This window comes from Acromyrmex echinatior, chromosome 6 (genome assembly GCF_024713525.1).
Source record: "Acromyrmex echinatior isolate Ae372 chromosome 6, ASM2471352v2, whole genome shotgun sequence".
Lineage (NCBI taxonomy): Eukaryota > Metazoa > Arthropoda > Insecta > Hymenoptera > Formicidae > Acromyrmex > Acromyrmex echinatior.
In genome coordinates this window covers 2,949,523-2,968,125 of record NC_141857.1, presented here as the reverse complement: position 1 = coordinate 2,968,125, position 18,603 = coordinate 2,949,523, and the positions used below count along the sequence as shown (strand labels likewise).

The 18,603-nt window shown below is 34.1% G+C and overlaps 2 protein-coding genes across 2 annotated transcripts in view; one reads left to right on the top strand and one right to left on the bottom strand.

The window, feature by feature from the left end:
* Positions 1-301: 301 nt before the first annotated feature.
* sano (CABIT domain-containing protein serrano) overlaps positions 302-18,603 on the bottom strand; it is a 106,633-nt gene continuing 88,331 nt past the window's right edge. Inside the window, exon 5 of the mRNA XM_011054903.2 lies at positions 302-3,341. The gene's annotated coding sequence lies outside the window, so the exon portion shown is untranslated. The remainder of the gene's footprint in view (positions 3,342-18,603) is intronic.
* LOC105145402 (chymotrypsin-2) lies at positions 4,535-16,658 on the top strand. The gene is made up of 4 exons (XM_011054902.2): positions 4,535-5,284; positions 5,359-5,697; positions 7,705-7,931; positions 8,108-16,658. The coding sequence occupies exons 1-4, from the start codon at positions 5,149-5,151 to the stop codon at positions 8,282-8,284; spliced, it is 879 nt and encodes a 292-aa protein (XP_011053204.1). The 5' UTR covers positions 4,535-5,148; the 3' UTR covers positions 8,285-16,658.

The window sequence follows — 18,603 nt, the reverse complement described above, 5'->3', positions numbered from 1 at the left end:
TACGTTTTTTTAATAATTTATTTCAAAAAAATTATTACAAATTTTTCCTTTTGAATTTCCTCGCAAGCAACATTTCTGTTCAAAATTCAAAGTATACAAATTGATAACAAAAGAATATTATATGTTTAAAAATATTGATCAATATTGATAAATTAATATATTGATAAATCAATATATATAATATAAATTATTTATAAATCGTAAATTAATAAAAAATTCTGGGAGCTCTATAAAGAAGAGATATGTGGAAAAAAACCTTTATTTTTTTGTAGAGAAAAAATTATGAACACAACGCAATGAATTATTTCATTTGTGATTTTTATTGAAACACTCTTTAGGGTACACAAAGCTCTATCCTAGATAAGCATTAAAGTAAGTATAAAAAAATGAACAACTGCTTATAAAATCACAAAGTGTGGATGTCTGCCCTTCTTACAATCATTAAACGTACTTTAACATGCATACACGAAGGCACAACGATCCTCGACCCTTACGCGCTGAGTATTTCGCCGCGAGAACGATGTTGAAGTGATATCGCTGAGCCGATCGTGTAGTTGTAGCACAGATCTGCTCGCTTTAGTTGCACTAAAGAGCAGTTAAAACGGCCAGGTCTTGCGTTATTTATTCGAAGATGATCGCTCGCATGGAGATCCATTGACATCCAATGCCCCAAAGGAACTAGAAAAATAATTCTAGCAGCGCGTAAACGATGCGTGACATCGCTATTACAAGCTTCCTCGCTACAAGTTCTTTCGGCGCTCGTCGTCATGGCAAAATTATACACTCTCCGAGAACATCAACATACGAAATAAGCGTATTCGCTCGGTACACGCTTATAACACACAGAGTTCTGTCGTAAAGGGGACCGAGTGCCTTCTATACAAATTCATTACGCAATATAATATTCATGATAATAAAATCTATACTTCGTATTATAAATCTAAAAACTTATTGTACACTCGTAATAGCTAGTTCATTGTAACGAATGTATCCTGATTATTCTCATTCAGCTCGTAATTCTCTCTTTGAAGAAGGCCACTTGTTTCCGAATTTTCTTTCTTACGACAGTTTTGTTATCCTTGTAACACTGAATTCTATATTCTGCTAAATGAAAAATATTCGTCGGTATTCTTGAATAAACAATTTAATTATCATAGACGAGCATAATTAAAATATCTCAAATAATTGTCGCAATTACTATGCATCTTCCGCTATTGAACGGAGAATGACATTGTAAGGTCAACCAGTACAACGGTTATTCTTATACTCATTTATAACAAGGCGCACCTATTCTATTGTTTGCTTAACGTATATTAAATAATCACAAAAATGAGACCAAGGTCCAAACGCGTCCTTTGATCGGGACCATCAACCGAGAGGCGGTCTCGCACCTGACTTTCGAGAGTTTATCATCCATGCAATCGCAGACGATATTCGTCGATGGCTTCTCTAACATTGGGATGGAAATAATTTCAATGTATGCTTTAGCTGATATTATTTTACTCGCGAAAATTGATTTGCAAAATAAAAGTCTTCATTAAAAAATTCTTACAAAATGTACGAAACAAAAAACAATTAAACGGCAGAATTTTTATAGATTTTCCAATGTAAGTTAAATCGTTCAATTTGTCTAATCTCATTTAATTGATACTTTTCTCTCCTATTGCAGATTGCCATCAGATTTTATTGTCAAGGCGACATACAATATGTGGACATACAAAATTTATTTATCTGATCGTAATGTTGATGTGCCGATGTACAGATTACGAGGATTCAGTTTATTCTCTTGAATTCAAGTTAGACATACGATCACAAGTGCAGGTAGGTATTATAATATTTCCATAACTTCTACCAATTTTTCGACGATCGACGCTAAATGACGTCGATTCGCCATTCAGTTCGACGCGAAAGTGAAACGATAGCGATAACTGTGATAAAGACACTTTGATAATGAAAATATGAAGTAACTTATGTTTAAAACATCTTAACAGTAAAGTAGAGTATAAAGTATGACTTAAGTACAACCATAAAAACTTGGTCATTATTATGGCATTCGTATCCTTAACTACGCGGCTCGCCAAACCGCATCCCCTCGAACGGCGCGTGTATCTTTATAAAAAGAATCTGCTACTCGTGTATGGGACGATGTCGTGATTTACGCTTGCAAATCGTATTAGACAATGCGCGATTATATACGGCATGTAAATTCGATTCTCTTCGCGACTTTCCGGTTTCCATCTTCAATTGAATGGTAAAGTATCGAAAGTGTAATTCCGCGACAAATGAAGGCTTCTTTATTTTTTTTATATCTACATATGCATTGAAAATTGAAAAATATTAACTGCATTGTGTTATGAAAAAAAAATATTGCACGTTAATATTACTATAATATATTACATTATAATATCTGTAGTTAATTCATCGAATATTTGATTTATATTTTCTTGTGATTTATATTTTTTTATTTCATTTAGGATATAATTTTTTTGTATATATCTGATTATTGAGAAAGAAAATCGCTTCGTCAGAAAAATAGTACGTAAATAAATACTGTCAACATTATTCCGTCTCTAATTAAAAATTAAAGAAATCCTTCCTTTTTTTACACATAATGAGACAAAGACAGAGCAAACGATATGTAAAACAATATTTGACGATATATTTTCGTCGTAAGAAAAATTTTAATCGCAATTAATTCTCAATTTTCTAAGTATGAAAAATATTTGCGCAGCCATTTTATATACTCTTGAAAGATTTATGAACAAATCTGTTTTATATGAAATAGATTAAGTGCATTATACCTACATACCGGAAGATCATTGTTACTTGGGATCTTATAAAGTATCGGCTTCCACTGCATCGCTTCGTCGCGTTTCGATACTGATCTTGATACTCTTTATAACACGGCGTCGCCTTTCTCTACAAGACCATTCTGATAATTCGCTTCTCTTTTCGTGACCTGAACATATCCTCTTCCGCTGCGTCGCTATTTTTGATTATTCCACTTATCGTTAATCGACGATCACAGGAAGTACGCGGCGTTGATCAGGCTTTTGGGTCTTTTATATGTATCGTGTATGTGTGTACGTATGTGTGTGTGTGTACGTGTAGAGGATGTGTACATGCATTTGTGTGTCGGACGAGTTTGAATGGCTTTCGCAGCTGCGATATATTAATGCTGAAAGAATGACGGAATCGCTGGCAGAAATACATCCCGTCCTTCTATTCTTCTCCCTTGAGCTCCTGTTGCGAATTTTGATTAGTTGAACGAACGACGCCGGTGATGTACGGCTCTTCATCTGAACCGCTCTTTGCCTTCTTCAGCCCTTCGTCGGTCGAATCTGTAAGCAGAATTAAAATCACATTTTATATAAATTAATATAAATATTAGAGAAATGATGCAAAATATAGAGTAACAGAGCTAAGTCCTGAATATCAGAAGTACAATTTATTTTTTCTTTAAATGCTTCATGTAATAATTTCATCAGTATTTTTCAAAGACACTTATGAAATGTAAATAATAAAATAACAGCCTGTTTCGTGTTAATAATTTAAACATTTTTATGGGATTCAAGTTACAATTATAATAATCTCATAAAAATCTCAAATTTCAATTAAAAGTTAAAGCATCTATTAATACATTTTTATACAAAAAGTTGTACTTTATATGTATTCCAAAGCAATACATCAATTTTTTATAATCATAGTCTATAATTCCTGGTATGCCATGTTTTGCAAAAAATCTGTTTTGTTGTAACTATTTTTTCAAAAGTTTGAGGAAATGATGTCACGCGCTTGCATTTGACGATATACAGGGTGGGCCATCTATTGGTACGTTTTTAAAAATGCGATCAAATGAGCATACATTGATATTTTTTATTAATTTTTTTTTTGTTGTGAAGCTAAAAGTATCCGCGTCAAGAATGAAAAACGATTTCGTTCATGTGGCTCCCTCTACTGGCCTTACAGTATGCCATTCGGTCACCCCAATTATTAATGACATTTTGGACTACCTCGGCGCCAATTTCACTCAAAACAGTCGTAATATAATGTCATCCACTAACATCCCTTTCTCACGAACTTTCCTCACCAATTTGCGTATAGCTCCTTCGGTGGGTGCTCTATCACGACCCATATTTCTTTTCAAAATTCGTACAGTTTCGGCGACACAGCACTGACTTTGAAAATAAGTTTTTAAAATTTCAAAACGCTCTTCAAGAGAAAACATGTTGTTTCGTGCCGCGGACGGTATGACTAATAAACTGTCAAAATTTCGGGTCTGTAGCTCGTTCGGTGTTACCATACGACGAAATTCAAAAACGTACCAATAGATGGCCCACCCTGTATATTAGGTGTTGGAATTAATTCGTAGCGTTTTTTAATGAAAGAATGTTATTTATTTCACATGAGCATTAAAAAATACATTAATGAAAGTACTTCCCATCACTTGTAAAACGCTACGAATTAATTCCAACACCTAATATATATATAATTAAAATAGTATACCTGTAAATGTGTAATACAATTAATTTTCTCCAACATCACCGAAGATACAAAAAAATGTTTCAGATGAAAGTGGAACAGTTTCGAGGAAAATTTTGAATACTCATGTAGTTAGGGCACTTTGGAATACTCTACATGGCTTAAGCATTTACACACACTTACCCTTATCATTCTCAGAGCTGGTTGTTCCATTTTCAGATAAACTATGTGATAATTTATCTATTGATAAACAAAAGAGTAAAAAAGTAACAGTGTAAAAGAGTAAGACAGTGAGCTGAAGTTTACCGGAAGGTGGAACAAGCCAGCCTCAGTCAAATAGTTAAAACGAAAGATTTAGATGCGTAAGTATGTCCTACGGATTTCCTAACATGCTAGGTATTCAAATTTTCCAGCAAAGCAAGAAACATCTTATCAAGTCTTATAAAAGAGAAATTCTTGGACTGCAACGACAGTTCCTCGAGTTCATTATAAGTAGTTACACAAAATCCTAGTTATAAGTCCAAAACTAATATAAGTTCGTATAAATTATACAAGTTATTGTACACAAATAAATTTCTTTTTTTTTTTTGGAATAACATCTCTCGAGAATCTTAAATTTTGAAGTTTTGTCGGAATAACGTTCTCAAAATTACGAAATAATCCATCATGAATTTGAAAAATGTGAAAATATTTTTGCATTTTCTAATTTCATTAACAATGTGTCAATATATTCAAAGTCAGTCCCATGTATACACAACACATACACCTGACTATAATTCCGGAAAAGATCTGAGTGATTGTGGTAAGTATTTAGTAGTACATATATTGTATTTAGAACATAATATTTAAGTAATTTTTTCTAAACTTTAAATCTAGAAGATCAAACTAGAATAGCGGGCGGACAATACGCAAGACTCGGAGATTTTCCGTACATGGTAGTGGTGCATCAAATCCTAGGTAACGGAAACGCCATACAATGCGGGGGCACGATCTTATCAAGAAGATGGGTTCTCACAGCCGCTCATTGTGCGGAAAAATACCCACGAAGATTTTTAGTAGTTTTCGGTATCGTTAACAAGTATGGGATAAATTACGATACTTATCAAGGTCCCGGTAGATCCATGATTGCGATTCAAGCGTTTATACATCCATATTATAAAGAGGGCTTGAACGACATTGCTCTAATTCATATGCCGCATAATATTCCGTTCTCTAGTAAGTATATTTAAATTAATCCTTATCGTACAAAGTCTGGTCATTAGTGACCGAGTGATTCCTGTTCGTGCAAGTTTCTTTCAGTCTTTCGATAATTATAAATTATACTACATTTTATTATTTTCCAAAATGAAGTTTCAATATTTATTCTAAAAAGTTGAAAGCTTATTGATGAATTTTAACAAATTTTTTTAACCATTCTGAGGCATGTTCATATTCCCACCTGAGTGCTCCCTGGATGTCATACCATCCTTGTTGTTTACTGAATGTTAAATATAAAAATGACATGACATCCGAGGAGTCCCCAGGTGAGAGTCAGAGCACGTCTCTGAATAAGGGAAAAAAATGGACAGATTCTAGCGATCCATGTTTGGATTGATAAGGTAAATTGTACCTTGTATTGTAAGAGTTAATATTTCTCTTCCTTTCTTCTTTTGCAACTATCTACACGTCCATGTTATTTAATTATTCTATATGGAAAAAACGCGAAAATTGAAAACAATTTATTTATAACAATAGTCTTATAAATGCGGAAACTTGATAATCAAAAATCGTATTGTATATTTATATATACTTAGTTCCTTTTATAATCTTTACATGCTAAAAAATACAACAAACCATTAAATAATTTAAGAGGAAACCTGGTTTAGAATGCTGATAAGTAGCTGTTTTTTTTTTGCAAATCATGAAGTCGATCTTTTTAAAACTTTAGGAGTGATTTATCGTATATTTGAAGAAAAAACAAAATAATTTTTAAATAAATAAGGACTATAATAAAAAGTTATTTATTAATCAATATTGTGCTTCACCACTGGAATTGTAAATTGGCGTGCAATTTGAAGTTTGTAATTCTTGCCTGAAATAGAAAATCCAAAAATTTTTTTGAACTAGATAATATGTCATCCTCGAAAAAAATAAGTATCAAATTGTAAGAATTGTGAAACCTTGAAGAAAAAGTAAATTGATTTTGAACAAAAAAAATTTTAATTTATTTGAGATAAGCAGAAATAATTATTTATACTAATTTTTTAATAAACATTTTTTAGTTTATCTAGGATGGTTGACGATTATGTAACTAAAAAAACCTTACAAGAAATTGATTGGTCAAATAATTTTTGAATAATCTTGCACGCCAATTTCGTAAAAGTAATTTTGAGAAAAACGCATTCAAAATTTTCGATATCGAAAAGTGCTTTTTTGCAATTTACCACTAATCCGCTATTCCAGACCTATACAAACTTTCCACTTTTTCAAAACTCATTTTGTCGCGTTAGTTGCAGTCTATAAGCTATACAAGCCTCTTTCATGTTACTTAATCTGCGCCGTTCTTGCCTCATAATTTGCTACTCATCGTAATTGTCGGTGAATATTTTACAATGTTGATCAATATTTATTTCCAACAATTGCATTATCTTTAAAATACTAGAATAGCCTTCATTGAAGGCATATGCGGAAACGAAGGCAACGATTTCGATAATTTTGGTGCAAGAATAAGTGTTTTGGAGCGAGGTGTCAAATAATGGAATTAAAACTCTCAGTTGAGTTTTGCGTGTGCCCTCTTTGAAAATAAACATGCCTATAACGGTCGAAGCTGAATCTTCATTGATTAAATAATTCAATTTTGAATTACTATATGTAACATATACATGTACTTGCATATATACCATATTGTAGTTTTTCGAAGAAAAAAAAAGAAAAAAAACTGCCGAATTGTTTTTCCGGAGTATTAAACTACTCTAGTAATCGCGAATTAAATTAACAAGCAATTTTAATAATTTGATGCTACAATCAGGCATCATATAAACATGTTAATATGTTGAAAAACTGTTAATAAAAAAATTTATTTATTTATATAATATTATAGAAGTATTATTGATTAAAGCAAAAAAAAATCAAAATTTTTTGACCCTTTTAACCAGGTTTCCCCTTAAAAAATATTATGAATATTAATATAATGTCGTAGCATTGACATTAAAAAATAATTAAATACATATTTCTCTATTTTAGAAACTGTTCAACCGATAAAGCTTGATTATGAAAACTCAGAAAATTTTGACGGTAAATCTGCTCTTGCGATCGGTTGGGGAAAATATCACACAAATAGCGAAGTTTCGAGAAGACTTCTGTACGCCACACTGCCGATTATTAAAAATACTGTATGTAGGCAATTCTGGTACCAAGTCACTGAAAAAGAGGTTTGCACGGCACCAGGATTAGAACAAAACGCTTGTCAGGTAAGATAATTAAAAATAATAAAATAATGCTATAAAATAAATCACTATAAAGCTATGAGTGAAATACTCTAATAAGCAATACGAATCAACTCAAATTATTTTTAGCTATATTTTTAATAAATGAACATTGACGGTATCTTTTTTCGTATATTTAATATTTAATATTTTATTTTTAGGGCGACAGTGGTGGCCCACTCGTTGTAGTAGAAAATGGCATGGACATTCAAATCGGTATTGTAAGTTACGGAGACGGATATTGCCCTAGCAATATGCCCGGCGTTTTCACTAGGGTTTCGTCGTACATAAGCTGGATTCACGGAATTATAATGAAATTTGATATAGGCTATGTATAAAATGTCCGTAAAAATACGTAACACCAAGTCTAAAATGTCATGATCAAATTGAAGGATTTAAATACAAAAATATTAAAAAGTATATTTTACAGTCTGTTCAATAAGAACGTGATGCTCATTATGTTCAATAAGAACGTGATGCTCATTATTCTACAAAGAGCGACCGTAGCGATATCTTCCTGAACTCGTTTGAACCTTTATTTCGTGCTCTTTTGCGCAATATATCCTACCAGCACATTGTGTAGTTTACGTCAGCGAATTTATTATTTTTACAATGAGTGCCAAATTCTTGAAGCGGTGTTTTTAGTGAATGGAATGACCGGCAATGTCCCCAGATGCTAATCCCATTGAAAATGTGTGGTCGTACATGAAGATGAAACTCAAAGGAAAGCCAGTGTACACGGTGGAGCAGCTGTCATTTCAAATTAAGAAGATATGGCGATCTTTGCCAAAGAAATATGCAGATAACCTCGTCGAAAGTATGGAAAAAAGGTGTCATGCAATAATCAGTAATGGAGGTGATTGGACAAAATACTAGGGTAGGTAATTGCGCAATAGCTAATAATGTGTACTTCAAAAAAAAAAATAAATAAAAAACTGTCTAAATGTTTATAGTTTTTTGATTATGGCAGACACTTTCTTATTGAACAGACTGTATATATGTGAAATAATGAATAAGTTTAATACAGAATTTTGTTATCATATACTCGATAATTTAAATACATTATATATATATATTACTTAAAAAATTGGTATTTAAATGTGCATTTAATGCATACATACATTTTTTTAAAACATTGCTCTTTATAAAACAATAAAAATATATTTATAAAAGTAAAATATATTTATAAAGATATATCCCTAATTTTATATATTATAAATATACATATAAACATATTTTTCGCAAAAAGTAAAGTACCTCATTGTGAGTGTATTACACGGGAATTTGGCTTAGCACAGCAATTACACGCTTCCCGATAAAATTAGCGGCCTAATTGGGAAAGTATAGCGTAATCGCTCACTGTTAAACAACTAGCGAGGGTATTCTACGTTTAGGCCTCGACCGGATACCCCGACGCGTACCAATAATTTGACGTAATTTAATAAACGCGACCTGCTCTCTCGTCTGTGCGCGCGGGGTCGTGCGACTGTTATTACCGACAGTTTGATCGTATCTCAGTAGTGCGTAATGATGATGCACCTAGTCACTGGCATATAGTAGCGGCCCGATCATCGGTCATGCAAATTGGCGCTACGAAGTACAGTGGATCTCCTTACCCGATTTCTCCTTAATGCATCCCATCGTATACCGGTTTAGAAAACAGTATATCGATATTAAGCTCACGATCGTTATATCTGTACATTCGTAATTCATTGCACTCATTAAGTTATTTCTTCGATTTCCCCGATGTTAAATCCATAATGTCCGCAGATTGAGAGAATCGAGGTCGAAACGAAACTCTGCAGTATGATTGAGTATTTAATACGTGTAGATTAAATTTGTTCTAAAGATTGTTCGCAATGTGATGTTTGCTTAGTAATGGAGTAATACAATAATTTTTAATAAAAGTCCAAGTTCAAAATTGCTCGATAATTTTTAAAAATATTATTAATGATAATATTAAAAATTAATGCAGAAAAAATTTTATATTAAAAAGATATCTTTACATCCAAGCCACTTTTATTAATCTTTTATCCTAAAATTTGTTTCTTTGTTTTTTTCCATCGTTTGTTGATTGTTCCATCATTGCAGGTTATTATGTAACTTTAAGTCAGTGTTATAATACGCAAACCAGAATCATTTGAAATGTTGCTCAATAACGTAGTAATTTTTTAAATTATCATAATTATTAATGATGATGATTACAAGAAATTTATATAAAAAAAAACTTTAAGTCCAAGTAATCTCTTCAATCCTGAAATTTGTTTCTTTGTCATTTCATTGTTTATTACGTTCAATAAGTTGTTTCCTATTTTCTAAAGTAAGTCAATGTTATGATATGCGACTCGAGTATCATTCTAAATGTTCAGAATTTCTTTTTGCGGCGTATAAAATGGGATCATAAATTCATCCGAAATATCTCAACATTCGAAACCGCAAGATATGGTAATCATGATCTCCTTTAAAGGCGAATGGGCAATACTGCGTGGATAAAAAAATAATCAGTTAGTAGGTTAATGTCCTCGGGGCTCAACGGATTCACACGAATGAAACAGTTATTAAACAGTAGGACGATGAAATCGGCACACTCTTTTATTATGGAATGAGTTTCGTTCAAGTATTTAAAGTTACCGCCTTAAACTTTTGGGACTTAACAATCAGTCTGAAGACTCCGAATGCGGGCGGAAAAGGTCGGTGATGCTTGCGGCGTGTCGGAAAAATGAAAATTTAATGCCGGCAGTAAAAGAAATTTATATCACATTCAGACATTTCTTAGAAACCGTCGTAATAAAAACAAATGATCTATTTTGCGTTTGAATTCTCTTTTCTAAAATGAATAATTTACAAGTCGCAAGAGGATAACTCAGCGGAGATACTGGACAAAAATACCAGACAACTTCGGCGTCAGAAAAAGCACGACGAAAGATACACGTATTTCGAGGCTGACTTTCGTCTCGGGCAGCAATTAAGCATGTCGATAAATCCGACGCGCGCGCGAGCGAGTGAAAACCGAGCAAGAGAGCCAGCCCGCCCCGTCGTGCAACGAGGGAGCGAACGTTGTTTATCACTCTCCTCGCCACGTTGCAATTACGCTCGTCGCTGTAAAAGATTTCGCGCATACGCGTGATCATAAAAAGCGGAGGAGTTTTCGCCAAGGTCCACCTTGTAGCGGTCAATGGTGGTGGCCATTGATTTAATTCGATTTAATTTATAATTGCTCGCAGAACTCGTTTGCGAGCGATCGAACATCCCTTTGTTTATTCTCAGTGCGACTTACGGTCATCTCGCAGTGCCCGCAGACGGCATTTCGCGAATTTTTCTCAACGAAGCGACACACGAAGGATCCAGCGAGCATGCGTCGTCCGCGATATCTATGTTCGGGATCGATTTAAGTAAAGATTCTGTAAGAGATATATGAGACTTGCATTGCCAGTTCAACGAAAAGGATAATTTCTGTTTTTAAGTTTATTTTTTACATTCACAAAGGTTTGCATATATATTATGAATGTGTGGAATCTGTACACACAGAGAAAAATGGATAATCTTATTAGCCTAGTAGACACTATCGTCTCTTCAGATTTTGTTAGTGTTAAGGCAAAAATAATATAGAATAAATTCTGATAAATTGAGATGTATTGAGATGTATTGAGATGTATTGAGATGGTTATAGATTAAGAAACAATAAAAACTTGCAGTAGCATAAAACTTTACTTTACAAGATGCAAAAAGTACCTTACAATATACTATGCTATGATTGCTCATTTACTAGAAAAGTAATGTAAATTTGCATAAGTGGACTCCTGTCTCTACTAGCTAATTCCATAAAATTGATCAAAATTCTAGCGCATATTACTTTACATTTTTCATCCAAGTATTTTTATTTACGAAATATGATTGTATCCTTTGATCCCTTGAAACTTTGATTATTAAAGAACATTTCCTCATTTCGTATCAAAGCTTTAGTGATAGTATAATAAACGGTTTCATCTTATTTTACGTGTTAAAATAATGGATACATAAAATACCAACGTAATAGCGTTAAAATAGCTTAGCGTTTCAAAGATTAAACACTCTTTACCAGCTTCAGATAATTCCTGGAAGATTTCGACTGTTGCATGTCTCACGGCGAATCCAATTATATTTTTTTAGAATAACAATGATTAATTACGCTGAAACGTCTCTCACAGAAGATTACAAAGGTTATCCAGTGAAAGTGCGCGATAATTAATATTGATCGATTACGGGATATGTTTCGATAACGATTAACCCGCGCTGCGCGTTAAAATCCTCGTCGAGGTCGCGCAATTGGGATCACGATGATGCAAGCGAAACGTGCAACTCCTTCGATATCGTGGTTGATAGAATTTTCATTCACCGATCTCCGAAATAAATTCCATACGAGGAGATAAATCATTAAACAGAAAAAATTCAATCTTTAACTTATATATATTCTTTCTCGTCTTGGTTTTTCCAAGACTGGCAATTTTTGCTCTTTTTACTTTTTCAAAAAGATTCTTGAAAGAATAAAAAGAAGACTCTTTAATTTCATATTTAATTCAACAATTCACTTTCTCTTAATCAAGACTGCACATTTTTTAAATTTTGATTATATTCCTAAGAAATAAATATTCTTAAAGAAGTCGTCATCTTTGGTTGGTGAGAGGGAAGCAAGCTCTTTTCGCATGAAATTGTCGTATGAAGATTCAAGCCGGGCACGTAATCCCCGTTGCGGATATATCGTCTATTTGCACCACAACGTTGCAGCGAAGGTCGCAGTTAATCGACCGACGGCGGTTATGCTCTCGCGGCTGGCACACACGGCCGCAGCAGACGGGAAAGTCAACGACTGCAATAATTGCAGCCTACCATTTCCGTTTCGAACGAAAGCTCTCCGAGGAGGAGCGTGCACTTCGCTACGCTCGACTTGCGAGCGAGCGCGTCGGAAGCTTGGAAACCCAGTGAACTCGTTGTGCACGATTCGAGTTCAATCGCGTTCTGCGAGAGATCGTGCGATGGGAATGCTTGCAGAACGAATTCCGAATCTAATTTTAGAGAATGGAAAAATGAAAGATGCGGATAACATGTAGTTAAAAGTTAAAACGCTACTTTCACTACATGTTTTTTCGAAAGCTAAATCCCATGGATAGAGCAACGCAAATGTTTTTATAGATACGTACAAAAGCACTTGTTTTAATCAGAAACAAAATTTTAAGAGATAATTTCATTATCCAATTAACATAGCAATTTTTGATAAGATTCCTTCGCGAGTGCGGTAAGGATAGGAAAAAAAATAATGAATTATAGGCTAAGAAATAAGGAACATTTTTTTCTCTTCTTTTAAGAATCTACACAGCAAAGTTTTTGATATTTGTGACTATGATTATATGATAAAATAATTATGATTGGATTCCATTTTTTGAAGCTATTATTATTATAGTGTTAGTAATAATAATTATATTTATACTTTTACATTTCAAGAAGAATATATAGTTGTAAAAAAAATAGAGTCATGTATAATACATATATACCATATATTCTTTTTGGTATATAAAATTATTAATATTAATTATTATTACTAATTTTATAATAAAAAAAATATTTTACCATGCAATCATAACCGCAAATGACAAATGTTTTTCTGTCGGAGTACGTATGTGCAATATGATTAATACTACATGTATTGATACAAAACAATACATTATCCTATATGAGAAGAAAAAGACAAAGAGACGATCGTTTTCGAGTCGACGTCTGACGACCGTTCCGTCGTCCATCGGAAAAGGATTTACCGTTCGCCGGGAGGATAATCGCGGCAGGGAACGAAGCACGTTAGAGATAATGTGCTTGTGTTGCGCGAGGCCACGGCAAAAACGCGGAAAAATCCGTTATGGATAAGAAGCGGGCTCAACAAGCCTAGATTAATATGAGGAAGAAGCGTGTTCCTGTCTTAGGCGTCGAACGTCAGCGAAAGGCTTGAGCGCGCCGTCGTCGGATACGGTTTGTATCTGACGAGTTTTAGCGAGACGCGAGTCGGCAATCTCCTGCGAGACTATGAGTTTAAAACCTTGAGTGACGGGCTACCAATTTTATCCGAACACTTCTGTCGGAAGCTGTTCGTGCTTGAATCGCCCGTAGCCAATAGAAGCTCGTTGTTATGCGTGAAATATAGACAAGGAGCAATTTGAAGGCTCGACAGGCATAAATTGAAATTGCTAGACTCCGGAAAGATCAATTTTCTACTGTGCGCTTCACTTGAATTCCATAAATTGGTATACCTCGAAAGAATTTTAACAAGAAATAATTAGAATAAGCGAACTTTTATCTTTAGCATATACGATTGGGTCATACGTGTCCTGGGCGCATTTCTTCTTTTTTTTTTTTTAAATACTAGGAGCATCGAGTAATTAGTTATATTATAATATTTATACTGTGAGAGAAATGTTTTGATATGTATTATTTATTTTATTGATGTGATTAACAAAATTTCACTTATTTCTTCATTAAAAAATTGTGTAGCAATCGCGTCGTTACAGATATCTGTTTTCACAAAATTTGTCGATACGAGACACATACACACACTTATACATACACACGCGACGCATATATTCACACTCAACGTTCACACGAAACGACTGTACACGGATAATTGGTCGCAAACGTGACAATAGCCTTTTAAACGCATAAATTTTTTTTGACGTAAATCAATCTATTCTAAATGGAACACGAATAATTTATTATGTGAATCGGAAAATCATTACTGATTGTAAGTAATATATTGAATAAAATTATTAACACATACTCATCGCACATATATAATACAAGTCACATGAAGTCAATGCAGCAAATATATGTAATAAATTTATGATACATGTTAACATATTATATACATATATTAAATATTAATATATTACGTATGATTGCTGTATTGATCTCATATCATTTGTTTACATAGAATGAATATTAGCTATGTGTGAATACTTCCGGATCGCTTCGCTAAAAATCATTTATAAAAAGATCTCTTTGGAAACAGTCCTCCTTGTTAAAAAAAAAGGAATGATTCTCTACAAAGAAATCGGTTTATAAAATCGTTAGTATCATTTGGAAAGATCAATCTCTTTTCTAGAGATCAGAACATCCCTATAATAAATATATGTATTAAATAGCCAACGTAAAAGTATGTTTGCGATTTTAAAGCACGATATGCAATCATTATCTCTATACTTACGTGTTGTGCGTAAGTATCTCGCGGAAATGCAGCCGGCCAAGAAACGTATTTCCGCGGCTCGGCGCGCGTGAAAAACGTCGGAGAAAGTAGCCTAGAGCTTCCCGATCGCGAAGCTAGGAACGGCTGGTCGATTATCGATCGTGGCGTATCATTAATTGTTTGCAACGTAGAACAATACCCCAGTTCCTTATCATTCGGCCTTATCGGACGTTCAGACGATTAATCGATCGGTTTTGATCGATCGGTATTTTCCGTGGCGGCGAACTCGTGAACTGCCAATTAATCGATTGACCGATTAACCACCCTCGAGCTTTCGTATCGCGGCTTCGGGATTATCTGACTGCTATCCGGCATCCGATTGTACTGTTCCCGAATCGTTTCGATCCATCGCTCATCGTGCCGTTGCCTTCAGGCTAACTGCCGCTCGGTGGACCCCGGCTAGCGTTCGTTTCTAAGCTATGGGTTTTGCTGCGCGCTACGAGAGGAGAGAAACTAAATCGCTCTTTTCGTCGTTATATCGAGTCGCTGCATTGTAACATTGCACCGCGAATATCGTACGAGGGCGCGATTACGTTTATTGGACACGGACGTGGCGCGGTGTTCATCAACATCGAAAGAACTGAGCCAAGGGTGGATGGTATTCTTGCGAAGAAGTGATCGGCGAATTTTGATGAACACGTTCATTATCCTTTATATTCTTAACAATTAAGTCAATAATAATGTACAGTCATAATGTATTGTCATAAGATAATACCCGTTTACTTGAAAGAGAAGATTGGTTGCTGTAACAAAAAATTAGATGGTAAAATGTAGCATAGTATCTTTAACTGGCTGCAGTAGCCAATTTTTAGTTGCAGCAGCTATTTTTGATTGCGTTTACCTATTCGCAATGTCAATATAGAATTTTGATAGACTAATGCAATAAAAAATTCGGTACTGTAATCAATTAAAAATGCTACGCCATATTCAGTCAATCTTTTCTTTTAATGTAGTATTCAATATGGCCGATTTATTGTTTACAATTATAATAAATTTCAATATCAAAATTATATTATTAATTATATTATATTACAATTTGAATTGTTTTTAATCGTTTCTATAGGTTGCCTTACTCAATATGTCGTTAATTTAATTAAAATAATGAAATTAAATAATTTATCTTAAGTAAATGTATTAAATTTGACTCAAATTTGGTTTATTATTTACTAAGTGTATGGACGTTGTTTAATTAGAAACTAACTACAAAAATAAATTGACTTACATTTTAATAACATAAAGGTTAAAAATAACAAAATATATTATTTAACTTAAGGGATTGTGTTGCAATTACTTCTTTTATGTTTAACAGTGTATTAGGTGTTGGAATTAATTCGTAGCGTTTTACAAGTGATGGGAAGTACTTTCATTAATGTATTTTTTAATGCTCATGTGAAATAAATAACATTCTTTCATTAAAAAACGCTACGAATTAATTCCAACACCTAATAGATAATTAATCTTTATTGCATCTATGTAAATATAAAAAATGTCGCATTAATTTTCAATTAATAGTTAGAAAAGTTTCCTATTTCAAATCTGACATATCAATTTTCAATGTTAGATTCAGTAAAATTTGCAACAAGTAGGTTCGGATACCTTAGTTATTTTTGTATCCGTTTTCTTTAATAAAATCACACATACAAATGATAATTTCCGAACAAATAAGTGCGTATGTTAAACATTTTTATCGAACCGCATTACTCTGTAATGTCCGTTGGTTCGCAATGTTTGTTCTCTATTTTAACGATCTCGTTAGCTTCGAAGATCGAAGAACCAAGAGAAGAGAAGAGAGCAATGTCGGGCGATTGCCCATACGAGTCCTCGCTAATATAGCTTTTAAAGTACACATGTAATGTATACTTTCGTTGTTTGCGTACGATACGGTGGTAAAAAGCGTTCGAAACGACATCGCGAGGTACATAGAGAAAATAACAGTATTTCCACCGTAATCACAGCGTTTCCCCCTTTGTCAAACGTTATAGAGTCATTTCGAAACTTCGTAACAAATCATAATTACATGCGAGACGCTCCATTACGATTTTTGTCGCGCCGCACCGAGGCAATACACCACCCGTAATAGTGTTTGCCTGCACTCGGGCATTACGCGGCCGGACAAAAATCGTTATTGCAGCGGTTAATTGCCACGACGAGTGTGCACAGAAAGTAACGATCGCTGGACCGGTATCGCGATTACTTGGCTGCGAGGTACTTCTCTCTTTTTCCTAGCTTCTCTCTCTCTCTCTCTCTCTCTCCCTTTCTTGACGCATATAAAGTTTGCTCAGCGAGTGAGCTATACGACAGAGTTATTCATAGAGCTGCGTATAAAAGATCTTCGGGCTTGAAATCGCCGTTTAATCGGTGCACCCGCACGGAAATAAATAACACGGGCGCCACATATCTCTCGTGAGGCCTTGATGCGATGCAGGTTTCATCGTTGCAGGTCGCATCGCGCCGCCGAGAATGACGAGCGATACGCGCGCGAGTGAGCGAGCGAGCGAAGGCACGCTTACGTCTCACGGAAGATGGACGGGTACGGTGCGGATCGTTTTCCCAGGCGTGCACTCCCGTTATCGTTATCTTCTCTCACGTTCGGACAGATCGTGGAACGCCGATCACCGGTTAGATCGACGATGCAAAATATCGCGAGTCGCCCTCGAGAGAGTCAATTGCGCTCACCGAGCTCCGCCGTCTCAGAGTTAAATGCTAAAGCGCGGACTCGTTCGATTCGCAGAGGAAATGAGTACTGGTGACGCTAAAATCATCGCATTAGCGATTTAGCGACTAACATTGTGTCTCTATTATTCGTAAATTGTATTTTAATTCGCTATTGAACGTATTAATTTATACGACGGAGAGAAAGACAGAGAAAAGAAATATGTCTTTATATCCTTTCAGGATATTTTATATCTACTTATATTATTGAAATGTATTAATTTTTATTATTAAAAATATATTATACATATTTTTATTATCCTATAAGAATTATATAAACATACATCCTTAAATTTTTATATTTTCCTAATTTTACGAATTTCTTTATATATGATGAGATACAAAGAAAATATACATATAAGAATATATTTTTTATATTTTATATCTTAACGAGTGTATACATATCTAAATCTTATTACATTTTTAAAAATCCTTTCAACAACTTTCATTACGAGCAAAAGTAAATTGAAACGGAACTATGCAATTGGTGTTCTAATCATTAAATAACCTTCTCTTCCGTCTTTTCGATACGAAAGTGTGTTTCGTTAAGTTCGTCGAACCAGCTATTCTTTTTTTTCTCTTGCGAGAAGAAACAAGTTCACTGCTAACGGTGTTGTTTGTCTCTTTTTTTCTTTCTATTTCTCGCTTTTTCTTTCTCATGTTGCTGTCGACGTACGTTTG

Coding starts and splice junctions, on each gene's coding strand:
- LOC105145402 (XM_011054902.2), top strand. CDS start 5,149: ATGAATTTGAAAAATGTGAAAATATTTTTGCATTTTCTAATTTCATTA. Junction 5,698..7,704: donor GCATAATATTCCGTTCTCTA/GTAAGTATATTT, acceptor TCTCTATTTTAG/AAACTGTTCAACCGATAAAG. Junction 7,932..8,107: donor TAGAACAAAACGCTTGTCAG/GTAAGATAATTA, acceptor TTTTATTTTTAG/GGCGACAGTGGTGGCCCACT.